The sequence below is a fragment of the Megascapheus bottae genome, chromosome 3 (assembly GCF_031878675.1).
Source record: "Megascapheus bottae isolate mThoBot1 chromosome 3, mThoBot2.hap1, whole genome shotgun sequence".
Lineage (NCBI taxonomy): Eukaryota > Metazoa > Chordata > Mammalia > Rodentia > Geomyidae > Megascapheus > Megascapheus bottae.
In genome coordinates this window covers 58,886,593-58,909,749 of record NC_143511.1, presented here as the reverse complement: position 1 = coordinate 58,909,749, position 23,157 = coordinate 58,886,593, and the positions used below count along the sequence as shown (strand labels likewise).

The following is a 23,157-nucleotide window of genomic DNA, read 5'->3' as shown; positions in this document are numbered from 1 at the left end:
ACTTCTTTTTATTTTTTTTATTGTCTGGATAATGTATAGAGGGGATACAGTTACATTGGTCAGGTAGTAGATGCATTACTTCTCACACATTGATACCTCTTCTCATGTTTTTGTCCCTGTAACTTTAGACTCTACATCTCTGCCTCAGCTATGTAACTACCCATTTGACTTAGAATTGTAGGAAGTGACACTGTGGCTCAAGTGCTAGCCTTAAGCTGAAGAGCTTAGGGACAGTGCCCAAGCCCAGAATTTAGGCCCCATGACTGACCAATAAAAAAAAAAGAAAAAAGATTGACTTAGAATTGTATAACTCTCTCTTTTAGTTGTATAGCCTTAAGCACTTTCGTTTCTCTTTCTTTTCCTTCTCTTAGAAGATGCTGTGTTGATGGAATAAGATATGTAAAACTACTTTGAAAACTGCAAAATATTCTATATTGCCTTATTCAGTATTCTGTTACTGTGTCTGGTAGGTAGGAAGTGTTATTACCTAATTTATTAAAATCAAATATATGTAATTTATAAAAGATGATAGATTTCCTTTTTTTTTTACCAGCCTGGAGCTTGAACTAAGGGCTTAGCTCCATTTTCAGCTTTTTCATTTATGTGGTATTGAGAAATCAAATCCAGGGCTTCATGCTAGGCAAGCATGACAACTAGGCCACATTCCCAGTTTCCTTCTTTTTTTTTTTTTTTTAAAGATTGAAGGAATTAAGATTTTAAGATCGAAGGAATTCTGTTGTGACTTGAACATTTTTCTTAACCATTCATCATCTCTTCAGGATACTGATTTTGTATTTGTTGGATATATATTTCCAGTGGTAGGTTTGCTGAATCATATGATTCTGATTTTTTTTTCCCCTGCCAGTCCTGGGGCTTGAACTGAGGACCTGAGCACTGTCCTTGGACTTTCTCAAGGCTAGCGCTCTACCACTTGAGCCACAGCAACACTTCTGGATTTTTCTGTATATGTGGTACCAAAGAACTGAACCTGGGTCTTGGTGTATACTAGGCAAGCACTCTTCCACTAGGCCACAGTCCTGGGCCCTGTTTGTAGTATTGTGTGTGTGTATGTGCTAATATAGGGGCTTGAACTGAGGGCCTCACATTCTCACTTGGCTTTTTCATTCATGCTACCAGTCTGCCACTTGAGTCACTTCTCCAAAGCTAGCTTTTTCTAATCAATTGAAGATAAGTGTCTCTTGGATTTGTCTGACTGGAGTTCAGACTGTGGTTTCTCAAATCTCAGTTTCCTGGACTGGGAATGTGGTTTAGTGATAGAAGGCTTGCCTAGCATGCATGAAGATCTGGGTTTGATTCCTCAGGAAAAAAGAAAATCTGTTTTTGGAGTAACTAAGTATGAATGTTCTACACCGCTAGTGTCTGGCATATTTTTAATATTTTGAAGAATTTTCATGCAGTTTTCTATAATGGTTTACTAATTTACATTCCCATCAATAATGTATCAGATTTCATTTTTCCCCCATTCTTACTAGTACTTACCTTTTATATAATATTTACTTTAACTGAGATCAGATGCTAGTTCTGTTAGATTTGGGGTTATAGTTCTCGAAGGATTAGTAATGTTGAATATTTTTTTCCCTGTATACTTGTTAGTTATTCTTTGGACACAGGATTTGACCATGTTGCTTAAACTGGCCTGGCAATCCTAGGCTCAAATAATCCCTCCCTTGCCTTAGCCTCCTGAGTAGCTAAAGCCTGTATCACTGTGTCCAACTTTGTGTGTGTGTGTGCCTGTCCTGGGGCTTGAACTCTGTGCCTGAGGACTGTCCCTAAGCTTTTTTGCTCAAGGATCACTATTACTTGAGCCACAACTCCCTTCTGACTTTTTGGTGGTGTGAGCCACTGATTCCAGCTTCATTAATTTATTTTGATTTGCTTTATAAATGATGTAGTTTATTCTTCTGAGTACGAACACCCAATTTTCCAGCATCATTCATTGAAGACTGCAGTTTTCCAGGACACATTCTTCGCACCTTTATGGAAGATCATTTATTTGACTGTAAATGCATAGGCTTACTTTTTTTTTTCTTTTGGGCATGGGGCTTGAACTCTGGTTCTAGGCACTATCCTTGAGCTCTTCAGCTCAAGACTAGCACTCTACCACTTGAGCCACTTCAAGTTTTATGGGGATTTCCTGGAGAGAAGAGCCTCACAGGCTTTAGTGCCGTGGTTGGACCGTGATCCTCAGATCTTTAGCCTCCTGAGTAGCTAGGATTACAGGCATGAGCCACCAGTGCCTGGTGCTGCACAGGTTTACTTCTAAGCTTTCTGTTCTGTTCTATTCAGTTCTGTCAGCCCCTATGACTCTTTTATGCTAATTCTTTGCTATTTGATTTCAATAGCATAATTAGTATATTTTGAAGTTAGGTTAATATAATGCTGTCTATTTTGTTCTTTTTGATCAAGATGTTTTTAGCTATTTGTGGATTTTTTTTTGTGGCTTCACATGAATTTTAGGTGTTTTTTTTTCTTCTTCTAGTTTTGTAAAGAAAAGTCATTGAGCAGGGTGCAGTGGCTCACACTTGTAATTCTAGCTATTCATGAGGCTGAGATCTGAGGATGACAGTTCAAAGCCAGCCTGGGCACTAAAGTCCATGAGACTCTTATCTCCAATTAACACTGGGAACTGGAAGTAGCAAACCACTGGAAGTGGCACTGTGGCTCAAGGGTTAGGTCAATAGCCTTGAGCTGAAGACCTCAGAGACAACGCCCAGGTCCAGGAGTGGGGCAGTAGCCTTGAGCTGAAGAGCTCAGGGACAGCGCCCAGCCCCAGAATTCAAACCCCATAACCAACCAAAAAAAAACAAGTCATTGATGCTTTGGTTATAATTATATATTGTTGTATGTTCCATTTAATCAGTCTTTTGTTTTTAGTACATATTATATCATTCTACCCTTATGTGAAGTATCGCCATTTATAGCCTTAGACTCACAATGTGACAAAAGTGTTGGGTTGTAAATTCTTAACTCCATTGTGTAAGTAAGGCACAAGAAATAAAATGGAAATTACTTGGGGCCAGGAGTTTGGCCTAGTGCTAGAGTGCTTGCCTAGCATGCATGAAGACCTGAGTTCAATTCCTCAGTACCACATATATTGAAAAGCCAGAACTGGTACTGTGGCTCAAGTGGTAGAGCACTAACCTTGAAGAAAGCTCAAGGACAGTGCTCAGTCCCTGAGTTCAGTCCCTAGGACTGGCAAATTAAAAAGGAAATTACTTGATTCATCTTTCAAAAGTTCAATTTTATATATTCTCTTTTTTTCTCTTTATTGGGGTTTGAACTCAGGGCCTTGTACTTAAGTCATTCCCTCAACAGTGCTTCTGATCTTTTTTTTTTTTAATTATGCTGCTGGTGATCAAATAAATCAAGGACATTTTACTTGCTAAGCATGTAGTTCATTGCTGATACACATATCTTCTGCCCATCCATTGTAATTTTTATATAAATCACTGAAGTAAAATCATGAACCTGTAACAGGGGCTGGGAGTTTGGCCTAATGATGGGGTGCATGCACGAAGACCAAAGTTCTATGACTTCATCCCACGTACATAGGAAAAGCTGGAAATGGTGCTGTGGCTCAAGTGGTAGAGCTCTAGCCTTGAGAAAGCCCAAGGACAGTGCTCGGGCCCTGAGTTCAAGGCCCAGGACTGGCAAAAAAAAAAAATCATGATGGGGACCAAGATATGAGAAAGGGTATGAATGTATCTATCTGGTGAATATAATGTAACCTGTCTATAATTACAATAAAAAATATACGAAAAAAATCATGAACAACAAAGTTCTTATGTCTATGTCGTCCAAAAGTTGGTATTTGTTTTGCTTTATTGTTTTTCCATGGCTCTGGGATGTGACTCAAGTATCTTTTTCTTTTTTTTAAGTTCCTAGAGTTATTCTAATACTTACTTCAGGAGAAGGCGCTAAGCTTTTGTGAAAAGGAAAATGATACAAAAAAAATATTATTTTTGTCGGTTGTGGGACTTGAACTCTGGGCCTGGGTATTGTCCCTGAGCCCTTCAGCTCAAGGCTACTGCCTTACCCCTTGAGCAACAGTGCCACTTTCAGTTTTCTGGTGGTTAATTGGAGACTTTAGTGCCCAGGCTGGCTTTGAACTGCTATCCTCAGATCTCAGCCTCCTGAGTAGCTAGGATTATAGGCATGAGCCACCATACCCGGCTAAAATATTAAATTTTAAAATAGAAAAACAGGTGAATTGTAGAACCTACAAATGTGGTGTGGCTGCCAGGTTATGTTAGGAACAGGTTAGGGGCTGCTCTAATCTGAATATTAAAAACTTCTTTCTTTGGTATTGTGTGATCTCCAAGCGTTGCAAAATGATCATTAAATTTTGTAGCTTCTGATTAAGGGCTGAAGTTGGGGCCGTAATTGTCAAGCTGAATTGGCAATGTTTGGTATGTCACCAAGGGAATGTGTGTGAAACCCAGGACTTTGTAAGCCTATGGAAAATGAGAAGACTGCATACATAGCACTTGCAGCTTGTTTCTTTGGTTATGCTGAGCCAAATAGGGAATGCAGCTGCTTAGGAATAGCTTAAAACAAACCAAAACATTGAAGGCTTATTCTCTTCTAGATTCTGTGCTAGATTGTAAAAGATAGCAGAAATACAGACATAGCAACAGCAGTAGTAATAATTACCAACATTTATAAAACACTAGATATTTACGAGACAGCATGCTGATTTTATAACTGTTTCGTAAGAGTTTTGAAAGTATTTTCTCATTGACTACTAACCCTAAGAATTATAGTGACCCTATTACATTCTTATTTTGCACATGAGAAAAATGAGCTACAGCAATGTTAAGTAGCTTGCCAAATGCCACACACTTACCACCTTCTTAGGATTGTATAGAGGTTAACAAATACAGTACCTAGAACAGTACCTGGTATGTATTATTTTTTTCAACAAATACCAGTTGCTATGATTATTATTGAAGCACAGGAAAATACCACTTATTCTCTGCTAATTGCATTTCTTTCATAGTAGAAAAATATAGTGTTTATTCTGAATGAGATGTATTCTAGATAGAAGAAACAATAGGAAAGGGATTGGTGACCTGGCTTTGTTACTACTTAAGGTACCAAGAGGTAAAATACAAATTTGAGAGCTGGGTTTTGATGGCTCATGCCTGTAATCCTAGCTACTCAGGAGGCTGAGATCTTAGGATCATGATTCAAAGCCAGCCCGGTTACAAAAGTCTGTGAGACTCATATCTCCAATTAACAACCAGAAAATGAGAAATGGTACTCTGACTCAAAGTGATAGAGTGCTGGCCTTGAGCAAAAGAGCTCAGAGGCAGTGTCCAGGCCCTGAGTCCAAGCCCCACAACCAAGCAATAAAAATAATTTATGCCAGGTGCAGTGGCTCACATCTATAATCCTAGCTGCTCAGGAGGCTGAGATCTGAGGATCTCGATTCAGAGCCAGCCCAGGCACTAAACAGAGAGACTCTTATCTCCAATCAACCACCAAAAAACCCGAAGTGGCACTGTGGCTCAAGGGGTAGGCCAGTAGCCTTGAGCTGAAGAGCAGGGACAACACCCAGGCCCAGAGTTCAAGTCCCACAACCTACAACAACAAAAAAAAGAATTTGAGAAATGAAAGAAAACTTCATATTTTGGGAAAAGTATTAAGCTATTTTGAAAGGATGGCATACCTCATTTTAGTAGGTAGAAGAAATGGGGGACATTTGAAGCAAAGGTACTACTATTTAATTTATTATTATTATTATTATTATTGTTTATGTGTGTGTGTTGTATGTGTACTGATACTGGGGCTTGAAATCAGGGCCTGGGCCCTGTTCCTTAGCTTTCTTGTTCAAGACTGGCAATCTACCATTTGAGTCACAGCTCCACTTCTGGTTTTTTGGTGTTTAATTAGAGACAAGAATCTTTCAGACTTTTCTGCTCAGTCTGGTTTCACACTGCAATCCTCAGCTCTCAGCTTCCTTAGTAGCTTGAATTATTAAGTGAGAGCTTCCCACATCTGATGACAATTATTTTTAAAGTGGTAAACATTTAAAGGCATTGGAGGCCACATCTGATGTGGTGGTTCATGCCTTTAATCCTAGCTATGGGAGAGAAAGAGGCCAGCCCAGGCGAAGAACGATATCCCATTTCAATTGGAGTTTGGCCTAGTGGTTAAAGTGCTTGCCTAGCATGCATGAAGACCCGGGTTCGATTCCTTGGCACCACATACATAGAAAAAAGCCGGAAGTGGTGCTGAGGCTCAAGTGGTAGAGCTCTAGCCTTGAGAAAGTCCAAGGACAGTGCTCAGGCCCTGAGCTTAAGCCCAGGACTGGTAAAAAAAAAAAAAAAAAAAAAAATAGAAATCCGACATACTGAGAGCTATGTGAGAGGCAAAAGTAGAAGAATCATGGCCCAGGCTAATCCTGGCATAAACACCAAACCTTTCTCAGAAAATAAAGGCAAGGGGTGGGGAGCGTAGCTGGTGGTAAAGTGCTCACCTACCATGCACTAAGACCTGGGTTCAATTCCTTGGTACCACATATACATACAAAAAGCTGGAAGTGGAATTGTGGCTCAAGAGGTAAAGTGCTAGCCTTGAGAAAGCTCAAGGACAGTGTGGAAGGCCCCGAGTTCAAGCCTCAAGACTAGCAAAAAAAAAAAAAAAGATGGGGCCAGGAGTTTGGCCTAGTGGTAGAGTGCTTGCCTAGCATGCACGAAGACCCGGGTTCGATTCCTTGGTACCACATACTTAGAAAAATCCAGAAGTGGTGCTGAGGCTCAAGTGGTAGAGTTCTCTCTAGCCTTGAGAAAAATCCAAGGACAGTGCTCAGGCCCTGAGCTTAAGCCCAAGACTGGCAAAAAAAGGGGAGGGGGCAAAAAAGTCTGGGGGCATGTCTCAAATGTTGATTACCTGCTTAGCAAACACAAGGATCTGTGTTCAAATCTATTGTATAACTTATGTATACTATGCTTTCTTGATTATTTTTATTATCCTGCCTTCAACTCTTAATCATTAGGTAATTAAATTTGAAAACGTTTAACTACAAAGCCATTTGGGGGAAAGGGGGGTCATGGGGCTAGAACTCAGCCTGGGCGCTGTCCCTGAGGTCTTCAGCTCAAGGCTACCATCCTACCTTTGGGCCAAGCTCCACTTCCCATTTTCTAGAGGTTAGTTGGAGATAAGAGTCTCTGGTCCTTTTGTGCCCTGGCTGGCTTTGAACCTTGATCCTGATATCTCAGTCTCCTGAATAGCTAGGATTACAGGCGTGAGCCACTGCATCCGGCTTTACAAAGCCAAAACATTCTTATGAACTTGAACTTTACCAACAGTGATAATAGAGAATTACTCGGAGTCCTGACTTCAATAATAGACCAATATTATGTGCTATTAGTGCTTCATCTGTTGGCATTTAATTAAATATCTTGAATTAAGTTGTCAAGTACTTTAGCATACAACAAATTATAACTTTGACTATAGTATTAATTTCCTAGGTAACTTATTTGATTCAGATTCTGTAAAGTAGATACGGATGACTAACTTTTAGAATGAAATGGAATACTGACTTAGTTCATTCTGAATTGATGTTTTTAATTCTGTTTAATTAAATTTTGCCAGTATTTAGCAGCTACAAATGTGATTTCCTCCAAGTGGTATTAGTTTCTAATCCTTTGTGGTCTGCTATTTTATTCTTCTTTCTATTCTGATACAGTTCTTAACCTTTGTTCATTAATCATGGGAAACAGTTGTGCTACATGCCTTGACATTAAGTTGGACATCTAAAATTAGTCCTGCTACAATCAGTGGTTAAGAACAAAGCTTCAGTAGTTTATAGCATTGGTTAAGTAGACATTGCAAGGTTAGAAGGAACTCTCAAGAAATAAGTAAGTGCCTTATGTTATGTGTGTTCATGTACCTGTCTATATAATTAAGGAATCGCTTCTTAATAAGAAGTAAATGAACAAATACAAGTTCTTCATCTGCTGTATAAAACATCTTTGCAAAGAAACACATTGAAAACTTTTCTGTATGTTTTCTGCATGTTTGTTTCATGTTTTAGTTCTTTAAAGGAATAATTATATATTGTACATGCTCTATTTTAAATGCGCTTTTTAAATGGGCTTTTTTTTTCTCTCTTCAGAATTTTTAAAAACTTAAAATGGCATCCTGGTTATATGAATGTCTATGTGAAGCTGAACTCGGACAGTATTATCCTCATTTTACTGCCCTTGGTCTTCAGAAAATAGATGAATTAGCCAAAATTACAATGAAGGACTACTCCAAATTGGGAGTCCATAACATGAATGACCGCAAACGTCTCTTCCAACTTATCAAAATCATTAAGATCATGCAGGAGGAAGATAAAGCTGACAGTAGTCCCGAGCCACCTCTTCAGACAAGCAGCCTGTGTTCCAAACCTCAGGAACTGAGGCCTGGCCCTCGAAGACAGTTGCATTTTGATTCTCCTGATGACAATAAAGACAGAACTGCTAGCAATACAATGAACAATTTATCAGATTTCTCTGCAAATGAGCAGAAGTCTACTTACCTGAAAGTGCCAGAACACATGCTACCACATGACTCCCAGTACCTTTCAGAAACGAGAACTCTCAATGCCATGGCTGCTGATTCTTATGTGCAGACAGAAACTAACACTTCAGTCTTTTCAAGTCACTTCTCTCCAGTACTAGGAAATTGTGACTTTCCCATTATTCAAAAAGTCTCTCATGGTTCAGGGTATAACTATGGAATTCCTCATTCTTATATCAGGTAATTTTTAATACCTTTTGATTCTTTTTTGTTGTCATTGTTCTTTTTTCTTTTTGACGGAAAGTAGCCTTGGGCAGGGGCAAGCATATTTTTAAGCAATTACTTATTTACAGTACATGGCTATAATCTTGAAGTGTTAGAAACAGCTTTAACAGCTGTCAACAAAAATACCTGGATGAGGATAAATTAGTAAAGAATTAGAACTTTTCCTTACGGGAAAAAGATTATATTGTTCCTGTACATCACACAGCTGCTACTGGGCAGAATCATTCTGCTGGTATTCTTATAGCGTATCTATATTTTCTGTTATTTATTATAGTATAATATGCTATAGCTAGAATATTTATGAAAGTTGTACATAATCTTCTACAGTAGACAAAAAAAATAATAATAAAGCCCAGGATCTTCTTTTCTCATTTTTGGTCAGTGGTAGGTTTGAACTTGGGGCCTGGCACTGTATCTGAGCTCTTTTGCTCAAGGCTAGCACTCTACTACTTTGAATCACTGCTGTACTAGTTTTATAGTGGTTAACTGCATATGAGTCTCTCAGACTTTCTGGTCAAGGCTGACTTTGGTTTTTTTATTTTTTTATATTTTTTTATTTTTTGCCAGTCCTGGGCTTGGGCTCAGGGCCTGAGCACTGTCCCTGGATTTTCTCAAGGCTAGGGCTCTACCACTTGAGCCACAGCACCACTTCTGGCTTTTTTTCTATGTATGTGGTACCGAGGAATTGAACCCGGGTCTTCGTGCATGCTAGGCAAGCACTCTACCACGAGGCCAAACTCCCGGCCCCTCAAGGCTGACTTTGAATTGTGACCCTCAGATCTCAGCCTCCTGAGTAGCTAGGATTACAGGCGTGAGCCCCCAGTGTCCAGCTAAGCACAGGATTTTCTTAAGGTTATCAGATTCATGAAAACTTACCATAATATTACACTTTCTTTCTTTCTTTTTTTTTTTTTTTTTTGCCAGTCCTGGGCTTGAGCTCAGGGCCTGAGCACTGTCCTTGGACTTTCTCAAGGCTAGAGCTCTACCACTTGAGCCTCAGCACCACTTCTGGCTTTTTTTTTTTTCTATGTATGTGGTACCGAGGAATCGAACCCAGGTCTTGGTGCATGCTAGGCAAGCACTCAACCACTAGGCCAAACTCCCCGCCTCTTTCTTTCTTTCTTTCTTTCTTTCTTTCTTTCTTTCTTTCTTTCTTTCTTTCTTTCTTTCTTTCTTTCTTTCTTTCTTTCTTTCTTTCTTTCTTTCTTTCTTTCTTGCCAGTCTTGGGCTTGAGCTCAGGGCCTGAGCATTGTCCTTGGATTTTCTCAAGGCTAGAGCTCTACCAGTTGAGCCTCAGCACCACTTCTGGCTTTTTTCTATGTATGTGATATCAAGGAATTGAACCCGGTTCTTTGTGCATGCTAGGCAAGCACTTTACCACTAGGCCAAACTCCCAGCCCCATAGAATCATTTATAAATAAAAACACCATTTAATATTATTTAATATCTTCATGGCTAGATTGCATATTTTAGGTTAAATATTGCAATAACATTTATTTGACAAGTATTGAGTAGGTCTGGCAGTAGATATAAAGATAATTAGAATACCTGAAGGCTCCTAGATATTAGAAGCAAGATGAGTAGAATGACAGGTATAAACTGGCATAGATTTATGCCGCTCTAACCCCTAAGCAGGAGGATCATGGTTTTCAGGCTAGCCTGGGCTACAAAGTGAGAAAACTAAAGTTTTGGGTTTTTTGTTGTTGTTGTTGTTGTTGTTGTTTTGAAACTCATGTCTTTTAGGGGAACATCAGTTTCTTTTCTTTCTTTCGTTTTTTTTCTTTCTTTTTTGGGGGGAGGGGGGCTAGTTGTGGGGCTTGAACTCGGGACCTGAGCACTGTCCTTGGGCTTTCCTCAAGATTAGCATTCTGCCACTTGAGCCACTTCACCACTTCCAGCTTTTTCTATGTATGTGGTACCAAGGAATTGAACCCAGGTCTTCATGCATGCTAGGCAAGCACTCTACCATTAGGGCAAACTCTCAGCCCATCTTTCTTTCTTTTTTGGGGGGGAGGGGATAGAGGGGTTGGTTGTGAGACTTGGTCTCTGGACCTGGGCGCTGTCCTTGAGCTCTTCAGCTCAAGGCTACCATCCTACCCCTTGAGCCACAGCTCCACTTTTGGTTTTTTAGTGGTTAATTGGAGATAAAAGTTTCATGGACTTACAGTGCCTGAATTTTGATCCTCAGATCTTAGCCTCCTGAGTAGCTAGGATTACAAGTGTGAGCCACCATGCCTGGCTAAACCAGTGGTGGGCAGGAGGAAGGTTGCTGGGCTTTGAATTTTGAACTAAGGGGGCTTGTGCTTTCCTGGTGGGCACTCTACAACTTCAGTTGACTAAACATTTTCTGGCCTCTTTGATTAGCTTCATGTGAATAAGTTACAAATACTAAGTAATTAGGCATTTTCATCCAAAGATAATGAACTAAAATGTTATTTTTCTTTTATGAAAAATTAAAAATATATAAAAGAAGAGAGCGTAGAACAATAACCCCTACATGCTGTCCCGTTTTAGTAATTAACAGTATTTTCCCATATTTTAAAATGTGTCCTTTATTTTGGTTAAGAAACAAAACATGATTTATAAGGGATCTTAAAAATCATGTTTCATGGGCTGGGAGTTTGACCTAGTGGTTGAGTGCTTGCCTAGCATGCACGAAGACCCGGTTCAATTCCTCGGTACTCCATATACACAGCAAAAAGCTGGGAGTGGTGCTAAGGCTCAAGTGGTAGGGTGCTTGCCTTGAGAAAGTCCAAGGACAGTGCTCAAGCCCTGAGCCCAAGCCCAGGACTGACAAAAAAAAAAAAAAAAAAAGTGAAAAAAAATCACGTTTCATGTATTATATTAGAAATTGTATTTGCTTTTCATTTTTCATTAAGATCCCAGTCCCCCCAATCATTTTCTAGTTAGCTAGAGGTCTCAGAAAATCAGAATTTATATGAAACTGTGTATAGTGTATATGTAAAATCTGTTATAACAAGCTTTTTGGAGGATATCAAAAAATTCTAATGTATAAAGGAGGGAATAATTGGTTATGCTAACGTACATGAACCAAAAGTATTCTGATAAAAACACTTTCAGCCGGTGCTGCGCTGTGGCTCACACCAACAATCCTAGCTACTTAGGAGGCTGAGATCTGAGGATCGAGATTCAAAGCCAGCCCCATTACTAAAGGTTACTAAAGACGGTGAGATTCTTATCTCCAGTTAATCACTAGAAAATGGGAAGTGGAGCTGTGGCTCAGGGTAGGGTGGTAGCCTAGGCCCAGAGTTCAAGCCCCATGAAGGACAAAACAAAACCCCTACATTCTGCCAGGACTTTGGCCTAATGGTAGAGTGCCTGCCTAGCATGCACGAAGACCCAGGTTCCATTCCTTGGTACTATGTACATAGAAAAAGCTGGAAATGGTGCTATGACTCATGTGATAGAGCTATAGGCTTGAGAAAGTCCAAGGACAGTGCTCAGGCCCTGAGTTTAAGGCCCAGAACCGATGGGAAAAAATAAAAAGAACTAGAGGAAAGTACATTGAAACTTCTTACCTAATTCAAGGTGTTTAACAGTAAGCTACAATAGGATAAAAGCAATTAGTGATAAAAAAATGACAAACATTAAAGAATAATTGGATTGAAATAGAGTAAGAGATGCAGGTTTGGGTTTTGTAAAGGCCTTAGAACTTACTGCATTAGACTTTAAGAATCAGACTAAATTCTGGGAATAGTAAAAGTATATATCACTAGAAAACCACTCTTAGATCTAAAGTAACTCTTAAGGTTTTGTTTTTGTTTGCTTGTTTTATCTTTCAGAGCAAGTGCTGGGCTTATATGTAGAGATGTAAGTATATTTGGATTGCTAATAAAACAACTTTCTCATTGCAATTTAAAAATTATATTCTGCATAGAACACAATGTTCTGATATTTGACTGCTTAAAAAAACCTTTATTCTATTATTGAAAATTAAAGTCTATTTACAAACATGTATCAGACAGAACACCACAGAGAATTCTTGGACTGAGATGGAGAAAATCAGAGTTTGTGTTCGAAAACGCCCTCTGAGTTTAAAGGAGGTTCGTCGTGGAGAAATTAATATTATTACTGTAGAAGACAAAGAAACACTACTTGTGCATGAAAAGAAAGAAGCAGTTGACCTCACACAATATATTCTTCAGGTATGATGTTTTCCTTTTTTGTTTAGAACTAGTATTCTCAAGTATGTCAATTTTCTGCTTTTTGTTTGAGTGTTAGTATACATATTATAAAATATACTTTGAGTTTTAAGTATTTACATTAATATCTTATGCCTTTGTAAAAAGGAAAGAAAGAAAGAAAGAAAGAAAGAAAGAAAGAAAGAAAGAAAGAAAGAAAGAAAGAAAAGAAAGAAAAGGTCATAGTGCAGGGCCAGAAGTTTAGCCTAGTGGTAGAGTGCTGAGTTCAAGCCCCAGGACTGGTAAAAGAAAAAAAAATGTAGTATAGTAGGGTCTAATTATTCTCTATAACACACATAATACATTCACTTAACATGCTTTATATGAATATAATTATACATATTCAGCAAAAGGGGTGGGTGGGAGGATAAAAGAATCAAACAAGTGCGTGATTGTAGACAGAATCAGTTGCCAAACCTGGTTATGGTACATAGTTGGTCTTCATTTTTGCCCATATCTCAAATTGTTAACTTACTCTGCTGATTGTGATTCCTTTTCATCCTTTAAGATGTGGCTTTGTAGCCCAGACTGGCTTTAAACTTACTTTTCTGCATTAGCCTCTTGAGTGCTGAGATTATCGGCATGACTACTATGCCAGCTAGTCTCAAGATCAGACTCATAGTGGTCTCAAGTTTCATATTCAAGCTAGGCTTGACTGTATTGATCCTAAATGTAAGTGATGGAAATTGGGCTCTGATTAGGCCACTTTATATGGGGTAAGATTCCAATGAGTAAATTTAGAGATATATTTTGACATCTAACATTTCTAAAAGGGTTTAAGGAAAAAACTACTGGCTCAGACCTAAGAAATGTTCACTCCTGCTAAAATGATTATGAAGAGTCTGATATTGAAAAGAACTTATTCCAAGCAAGCAGGTGCTCTTGCAACAACTCCTTAATCTCATGGGAAGCAGCAGCCTCCACAATGGAGAGATCTGCTATAAAGAGTTGTAAAACAGTTGTGAATTACTTAAAATAGAAGATAGATAATCCAGCAGATGTTAAGTCTTTGGAATACAGTTTCTGTTGCTCTGAATCTGCCTTCTTAAAATGTTTCTATCATATATTGCCATTATTTCATTCATTCATATATTTTCTCTCCTCACCCTCTTTATCTTTCCCTCTGTCATTCTCCCCCTCAGTCCTTCCATCACCCGTTCTCTCATTCTTTGGCCTCAGAACCCAGTGATAGATAAAGAAAAAGTAGTGAGTAGCTAGCAAGCTAGCAGTTCAGTTTAGTCAACTGAGCTCTTTACTGGAATAAATTCCTATCACTGCAGTCATAGTGTTAAAACTTTTCCCGTCTGTCAAACTTGTATTGTTTTTTCCCTCCCTTTGGTTTACCAAAATTGGATTTTACAGAGACATTCAGAGTAATCCACCATGTCTTCGTACAGGCAATAAATTACTAGACCACTATACAACCAACCCAATCACTTTAACAGCCTCATTGATTGTTGATCAATGAACAGTCTATTAGGTTTCAGTGGGAGGTATTTATTTTGAAGATGGTCTAAATGACCAATTAGTCGTAGTGCTATCTAGTTCCATGGCGACTTATAGCTATAGTAATAGCTCTATCCAATCACCATCTACCCAAGACTTTCTTAATGATGCTTCAGTCACAGTAATTCCCTCAAGGAGGCATCATCTTATCTTTTGTATTTTTCCATTATCTCCAAACACAATAACCTTACTTCTTTGTCATTACATTGATCAATACTTATTGAATACCCATAGTTTTCATGGCATTGTCTCTGCTGTTTGAACTTTGGACCTTTGCTTTCATAGGTCAAAGTCCTTACTTGTCAATGCTATAATATAAAAATGTTAGGATTTTTTTTCTCTTTTTTCCCCCCTTCCCTAAAGAGAAAGAAGAAAAGAGAGGTTCAGAGAAAACTTGCTGCTAAATATTGATTCTAGATGCTTTGGGTTTTATTTTTAAACATATTTAAGGTTTAAGTCAATAATTTTTATTTTGTTTTGTTTTTACTGTATTTTTTTTCTTTTTCTTTTTTGGTACTGGGGTGTAACCCAGGATGTTGCACTTGTTAAACTTTACCACTGAACTACATCCCAGCCTTAAAACAATGGGGTTTTTTGAAAGGGTAGGAGCCTTTCCAAATCTTGTTACTTTGTAAATATGATAATTGTTAATTATATTAGTAAGTGAAAAACAAAGAAACCAAAACTTTGTTTTTATCAATCTCTTCACCATAATACTAAAAAGAGAATCCAGAGCCCTACAAGCTAAGAAAACACTTTATCACTGAGCAGTACCTGAGTCTATTCAATTTCTCCCTCTTTCCTTCCCTCCCTCCTTTCTTTATTTCTTCATCTTTCTTCTTCCCTTCCTTCCTCCCTTCCTTCTTCCCTTCCTTCTTCCCTCTCTTCCTTCTCCTCTTCCTCTCTCTTCTGCCTTAACAAAAAGGTCTGTGGTTTTTAAGTTCAATGGATAAAAATGAATTCGTGTTTATCACTTGAGAAGTATATTTGTTTGTTGTTGCTTGCTTGATTGCATTAGGAGTACTAGAGGTTGAATTCAGTGCCTGCCCTTGGGTTTAGCAAGTGCAACTCTATCATTGTATCTCTATTACTTTTGAATTCGAATCTTGCTTCCTGCTTCATTCCTATTTTATGATTCTTGTGTGCTAGATAACAGGTAAAAACTGCCATGCCAAACTTTGGTAAAGATGGAGGCCTCATCAATTGTTTTGCTAGGGACGGCCTCCATATTCAACCCTTCTGAACTCTGCTTCCCACACAGCTGGGATATAGTTATGAACAATCAAACCCAGCTCACTTTCCACTTTGTTTTTTTGTTGTTGTTAGGGTTTTTTGTTTGTTTGTTTGTTTGTTTGTTTTGGTGAGTCCTGGGGTTTGGACTCAGCCTGGGCCTGTCCCAGAGCTCTTCAGCACAAGGCTACCACCCTACTCTTGAGCCAAGCCCCACTTCCCGTTTTCTAGAGGTTAATTGGAGATAAGAGTCTTAGGTCCTTTTGTGCCTGGGCTGGCTTTGAACCTTGATCCTCAGATCTCAGCCTCCTGAGTAGCTAGGATTACAGGCCTGAGCCATCTGTCTGTCTCCAATTTCATTCTTGAAGGCAATCAGTGTTATCCATTTTAAGTGTATCTTATCACAGATACTATATAAACATATGTCAGTACTTTTGCAACCTGATAAAAACTTAAAATAAAAAAATAAAATTCAGTAAGGGAAGGAAATTTTATAATTAATTATTTTGCATAATATGAATCTTTATACAGTAAAACTTTTACTTGAAAAACAAAATGAGAAACTGAAACTTTGATCAATCATATCAAGGCTAAGCTAGGTATTACTCCAACTTCAGTGATAAAATATGTTCAATATGATATATCCAAAAAGAAAGCCAGCATCTAAATCCTATTGAAAAGAAAGATATTAGTTCTGTTAATAAAGTGCTTTATTGGATGCCTAATTAAAAGCTAAACTTATTCATGAACATTTATAAGAAAAAAATTGCCTTATTCTCAGTGAAATGAAACAGAATATATATATTCCTACATTAGTTTCCATTTTTAAAATTTTCTTGTGAAGTGGCGAGTATATAACTTTCTTTTTGGTGGGGGGGCTGGCATACTAGACCACTCAGTGCATATTTGTGTTTTACCCTGTGTCTACTTATCTCTTCCTCCTTCTACTCCTCCTTCCTTCCTCCCTTCTTCCCTCTTCTCTTTGCCTCCTTTTGATTTCATATTTAACAATGAAAATGTATTATTCAATATAATCTCATTTTATAAAAAGACAAATTTAATAAACAAATTGTTTTCTCTTATGGTGTTGAGACCACATAGTTATATATAAATAATCATTAAAGCCAGATTTTCTATTATATTTAAATCCTTATCAACCTCTTAAAGTTTAATCATAAATATAATGAATCTTCGTGTATTTGTAGCTCAGCTTTAATAGTCATTACATTTTAAGTAATGTAATCGTATTTTTTATACTACCAAAGTTCACATCTTTTTCTTATTCTGCACAGATTTATTGCTCTCTCACCACCTTACTTTCAGAGACTATCTCTACCTGATAATGGTCCCAATTTCTTCTCAGATAACCTAACAAATTTCCATCCTAATGTATGTAATGGTACACAAAGCAGGCTTGAACCTGGGGTAGATAAATCCATAATAAATTGGCTGAAGTCTCATTGTATAGATCTGTCTATTAACTAGATAGTTAGAACCCAAACATGATAGAAGATAGGACCTTATCACTTACTCCTTGTGTGTGGACTGTTATTATGCTAAAGTCATGCCTCTAGCCCTATCAGGCTTGAAATTTTTAGGATATACTTGGGTTGCCAATATGATAAGCCTCTAACTTATGTAAATAATTATAGCTGTTGAATTAATGCTTCCTAGACTCAAATGTAATGGGTTGCCTATCTGTCTCTTTTCAGATAACGATGATTTTTTTATTTAGAAGTCATCTTGGAACCTTTTTCCTCACATCTAGTCAGTTGCCATATTTTTCATCTGCGTATTTCAATTGTCTTCACCTAATTGAGACTTTGCTTTTACCTAACCATTAAATTACTAGTGTCCCTGTTCCCTCATTGTGAGGTCAGATTAATCTTCTAGTGAAGTGGCTCAGATTCATTTTCTCCTCTGCAAAATTTTTACTGTCTCCACTGTTTATGAATTAAACATAAGCATTCTGTCACCTCTCTTAAGGCTGGTGTCCCAAGACCTCTACGACATAGTCCTTGCTCATGATTGTAACCTGTGTCTCACTGATCAATTAACCAAATCCTGTATTTGAAACCACATTAAATTCCTGCCCTTCCTCAAACATTAAGCAATTCATTTCTCCTGCTTTGACTCTGTGTTTATACTTCACCCATGCTTTCTCTCTCAGTCCCTCCCTCCCTCACTTTTTCACTTCTCAAATTCCTCTTCTTCCCCCATGATGAGTCTCAGTAGATTCTTTTTCCTAATATCTTTCCCAATCAAAAGGAGTATGTTTTTTCCATTGAATTCAACACATATTTTCTCTTTAAATTTTATCTGGTTCATTTATATGCTGGTCGTTGGGCCCCTTCCGGTGCCTAGTGAAATATACATTCTACCAGCTGGACAATCAATGTTTTGGTGGTTAATTAGAGATAAGAGTCTAACTTCTCTGCTAGCTTCAAACCTTGATCCTCAGATGTAGCCTCCTAAATAGCTAAGATTATTACAGGTGTGAGCCACCAATGCCTGACAATTTCTGCTCTTTTTTAAGGGAAGTAAATTGATGAGTACAGCATTGTCGACCCTAGCTAGGCATGGTGACTTATACTTGTTATCCTAACTAATGGAGAAAAAGAGGAGGATGACTTTGTCTGAGACTATCTCTGGTAAAGAGTTAACACTGTCTTCTCCTAATAGAAAGCTGGATGTGGTATGCATGCTGTAACTCTAGATACTTAGGATCACTGTCCCACCCAGTGGTGCCCAGGCAAAAGTTTAGTCCCTGAATAGGAAAAACAAATGAAATCAAAGAGAGTTGGAGGCATGATTCAGTTTTTGCCTAGCAGGCATGACCCCTTGAGTTCAAACTCCAGACACACATGCACACGGCAAGCCAATCCTCCCCAGGTCTGGAAGAGAATTGAGTTCTATAAAGGCTACGCTTGTAGACTAGGTAAGGCTAATATGTTTGAAAATATGAGGGAATTCTAAGGGAAGATTTCCATTCCATAAGTTATAGCTTGCCATTGCTTAAGTGGTAGAATACTAGCTGGCCATAAGCAAAAAAAGCCCAGGGGCAGCACCCAGATCCAGGATTTAAGCCCTAAGACCAGCACACTCACAAAAAAAGAGCAAAAATTGTATGCATTTTAATAATATGGGTGTAGAGACCTCAAGTAAGGTCCTGTCTTTTAATAGTTACTGACTTGTCTGAATTATCATAGTTACTGTTATTTAGAAATGTGATTAAGATTTCATCTGTGTTAACTAGAAGAATGGTGAAGAAAATCTAAAAGGAATTTGTATAAAAATCAAATTTATTTTTCAGCATGTTTTTTATTTTGATGAAGTCTTTGGTGAGGCTTGCACCAATCGGGATGTGTACATGAAAACCACGTACCCGCTCATTCAGCATATTTTTAGTGGGTGAGAAAAATTATTTACTTCTCTTGCTTTTTGTTTTCTAAGAATTATATTCCTTTATAAATGTTATTATCCTTTTTTCTGTCTTCTGGGTTAAATATGAATTTGTGTTTCTATCTAAAGGATTTAAGTTATACCCTGAAAAGATGCAGAGTCTCAATTTATAGATATTGACAAACATTCATATGTTTATAGCAGCCATTGCAACAGTGACTCACACCCTGTAGCCCGTGTTATTTAAGTGACTGACATCTGAGGATCATGGTTCTAAGTTAGTATTGAAAGTCTGAGACTCGTCTATGGCCATACCATCCTGAATGCGCCCGATCTCATCTGAAAGTCTGAGACTCTTATTTCTATTTAACCAGCAAAAATCCAGAAGTTGAGCTGTGGTTCAAGTGGTAGACCACTAGCTTTGAGCCTGCGCTCACTCACACACACACACAATTTTCTTTGACACTGATGATACTTTATATATTTGCAAAGTATTACCTGTCAAAATTTTATCAAAGTTTTCAAAATTTAAGAGTTAACTAGCTATATTAGCCTGAAGTCTGGTAATAGAAATTCTGTATTATGGCTACAATATTTTCATTAGGATACATAAGTAAATCTCACTTTTTTTCCCCCTAGTTCTGGGGCTTGAACTCAAGGCCATCTGGGCTCTGTCCCTGAGCCTCTCTGTGCTCAAGGCTAGTTCTCTACCACTTGAGCCACAGCACCATTTCCACATTTTTCTGAGTTTAGTGGATATAAGAATCTTGTAGGCCAGACTGGGAGTTTGGCCTAGTGGTAGAGTGCTTGCCTAGCATGCAGGAAGACCCGGGTTTGATTCCTCACATACATAGAAAAAGCCAGAAATAGTGCTGTGGCTCAAGTGGCAGAGTGCTTGAGGAAAAAGCCCAAGGACAGAGCTCAGGGCCTGAGTTCATGCCCCAGGACTGCCAAAAAAAAAAATCTGGTAGACCTTCCTGTCTGGGCTGGCTTCAAACCTCAATCCTTAGATCTCAGCCTCTTGCGTAGCTAGGATTATAGGCATGAGACACCGGTGCCCAGCACTTATTAATTTTTCATAGATATATTCTTTTTAGAAATAATTGTTCATACTTAATAAACATTAAATGGGACAGGAAAAGTAATAGAAGCCATTCGTACATTTAAAATGTAGCATGTACTAGAAGAAAATGAGAAACAGCCTGCTAGAGTTGCTAATTCCAAAGATTTTCAACTTTTCCCCTTCCTTCCTTCTTGCCTGCCTGCCTGCCTTCCTTCCTTCCTTCCTTCCTTCCTTCCTTCCTTCCTTCCTTCCTTCCTTCCTTCCTTTCTTCCAACATTAAGTTCCTCAGGGTTGCTAGATATTGAACCTAGGGCCTAAACTACTACTATACATACTAAGATCCTAAGTTCTCCTACCATTGAGCTACATTCCAGCCTTAACCCTTTTTTTTGGTAAATTTTTTTAAAGGTAGAGGAATGAGGCTGGGAGTTTGGCCTAGTGGTAGAGTGCTTGCGTAGCATGCACGAAGACCCGGGTTCGATTCCTCGGTACCACGTACGTAGCAAAAAGCCAGAAGTCGTGCTGTGGCACAAGTGGTAGAGCCCTAGCCTTGAGAAAATCCAAGGACAGTGCTCAGGCCCTGAGCCCAAGCCCAAGACTGGCAAAAAAAAAAAAAGTAGAGGAATGATTTCTATACAGGAAGACATTTATAATATTTGGGTTTGATTAATTTTGAGAGTCATGTGTATATATACAAGAGACTTACACTTGAATAAGGCATACAATAAATCCATCATCCCAGAAAATCTCATGTTCCCTTTTAGTTAAGTCTCTCTTCTACTCAAGGTTTTATGAAACCACTGACTTGTTAGAGTCAATAAGTTTTGCTTTTTCTAAAATGTAGAAACAGAATTGCTCCAACATACTCATTCATGCCTGGTTTCTCTCTCTCTCTCTCTCTCTCTCTCTCTCTCTCTCTCTCTCTCTCTCTCTCTCTCTCTCTCTCTCTCTCTCTCTCTTTTTGGTCAGTCCTGGGACTTGAACCCTGGGCCTGGGTTTTGTCCATGAGCTCTTCAGCTCAAGAGCCATAGTGCCATTTCCAGTTTAATTGGTGATTAATTGGAGATGAGAGTCCTCACGGACTTTAGTGCCCAGGCTGGCTTTGAACCGTGATCCTCAGATCTCAGCCTTCTGAGTAGTTAGGATTACAGGCATGAGCCACCGCACCCAGCTGCCTAGTTTCCTTTGTTTGACATAATTTTATATTAGTATATACTTTTACATATCTATATCTATAATTTTTATAGCTAAAGGAAAAAAATTACCTCCCATGAATATACTACAATTTGTTTACCCACTATCCTATTGACACATTTGGATGGTTTCCAATTTGGGGGTGTTTGAATATATTTGTATAAATACTTTCTTGTTTTTGTTTTCATTTTTTGTTTTTTTGTTATGGTAGTAGGGCTTGAACTCCCAACTTCATTTATCCTCTTCTCTTAAACAGTGATTGACACTTTAGTCTCCTGCTCCTTCTATACCAGTTCTATATGAAGTTCATCACATTCCTATAGGGTGTGTATACACATACTGACAAGAATAATGATTTTCACTTAGAATCATAGGAAAGGAAGTAACTTCCTCTTTACCGATATAAATGAAAATCCAAACCAGGTGTAGTAACAAACATTTATAAATCCCAGCAGCCAGAGGTGGAGAATCATGAGTGTGAAGCTAGCCTGGGCTATACAGGGAGTCTGTCTTTCCCACCTTAACCCACCATCTCCCCCCACCCCTGCGCCTCAAAAAAAAATAAGAATGACAAGAGAAAACCTAGGCCCAGACAGAAATAAAATGACTTCTTTCCTCAGGCCATGTATGTAATTAGGTACTATCGAGGGTATGTGATGCTGGTCCTGAGACTTGAACTCAGGCCTGGGCTCTGCCCCTCAGCTTTTTTTGCTCAACACTAGTGCTCTACCACTTGAGCTACAGTTCCACTTCCAGCTCTTTTTGTGGTTAATTGGAGATTAGACTCGCTCCAGCTGACTTCCATCCTCAATCCTCAGATCTCAGCCTCATGAGTAGCTAGAATTACAGGCGCCTGGCTAAAAACTAAGCTGTTTCACTCAAGACTTGGCATGCCTGCTTTGCCAAGTTTATTATGCTGGTATGGCCTCTGTTTGAAGCTCTGTGCTTTCTTAGCTTCTCTTTTCAAGGCCTGGCCCAGTGCCTTATTCTTGTAAGTCCTTCCTCTACTGCTTTGCTTACATTGATTTTACTTTCTTTTTTTTTTTTTTTTTGCCAGTTCTGGGCTTGAGCTCAGGGCCTGAGCAATGTCTTTGGACTTTCTCAAGGCTAGAGCTCTACCACTTGAGCCTCAGCACCACTTCCGGCTTTTTTTTCTATGTATGTGGTACCAAGGAATCGAACCTGGGTCTTCATGCATGCTAGGCAAGCACTTTAACCACTAGGCCAAACTCCCGGCCCTGATTTTACTTTCATTTAAACTTGCTTTTTCAGGTGAGTAGTCACTACCATCCTATTTATCATATTATATATGTACTATAATTTCTTGTTGAACAAGTTGTCCTTTGCTGGGGGAGGAGGAATACTGGAGTTTGAACTCAAAGCTAGACTCATTTGCTAGACGGAAACTCTTTGTTTTGTGCTGGCTCCAGGCCAGTCCAGGAAGAAAGTTCATGAGATTCCTTCTCAGTGGAACAAGTTGGCATTTTGGTATACACCCATCATCCCAGCCACAGTGAAAAGTGAAAAATAGAATCAAGGTCCAGGTTTGAGCTCAGGCAGAAAATTGAGACCTATCTCAAAAATAATGATGGCAAAGTGGCACTGTGGCTCAAAGTAGTATTAGCCTTGAGCTGAAGAGCTCAGGGACAATGCCCAGGCCCAGAGTCTAAGCCCCATGACTGACTAATAATAATAATAATAATAATAATAGGAAAAAAAAGCCTGAAGAAATGGTTCAGTGGT

The 23,157-nt window shown here is 38.6% G+C and overlaps 1 protein-coding gene across 1 annotated transcript in view; it reads left to right on the top strand.

The window, feature by feature from the left end:
* Positions 1 to 23,157, top strand: part of Kif24 (kinesin family member 24) — a 59,020-nt gene that overhangs the window by 9,840 nt on the left and 26,023 nt on the right. The window contains exons 2-4 of the mRNA XM_090330120.1: positions 8,144 to 8,772; positions 12,800 to 12,983; positions 19,069 to 19,166. Of these exons, the coding sequence (XP_090186246.1) occupies positions 8,162 to 8,772; positions 12,800 to 12,983; positions 19,069 to 19,166 (893 nt within the window). The 5' untranslated portion in view covers positions 8,144 to 8,161. The remainder of the gene's footprint in view (positions 1 to 8,143; positions 8,773 to 12,799; positions 12,984 to 19,068; positions 19,167 to 23,157) is intronic.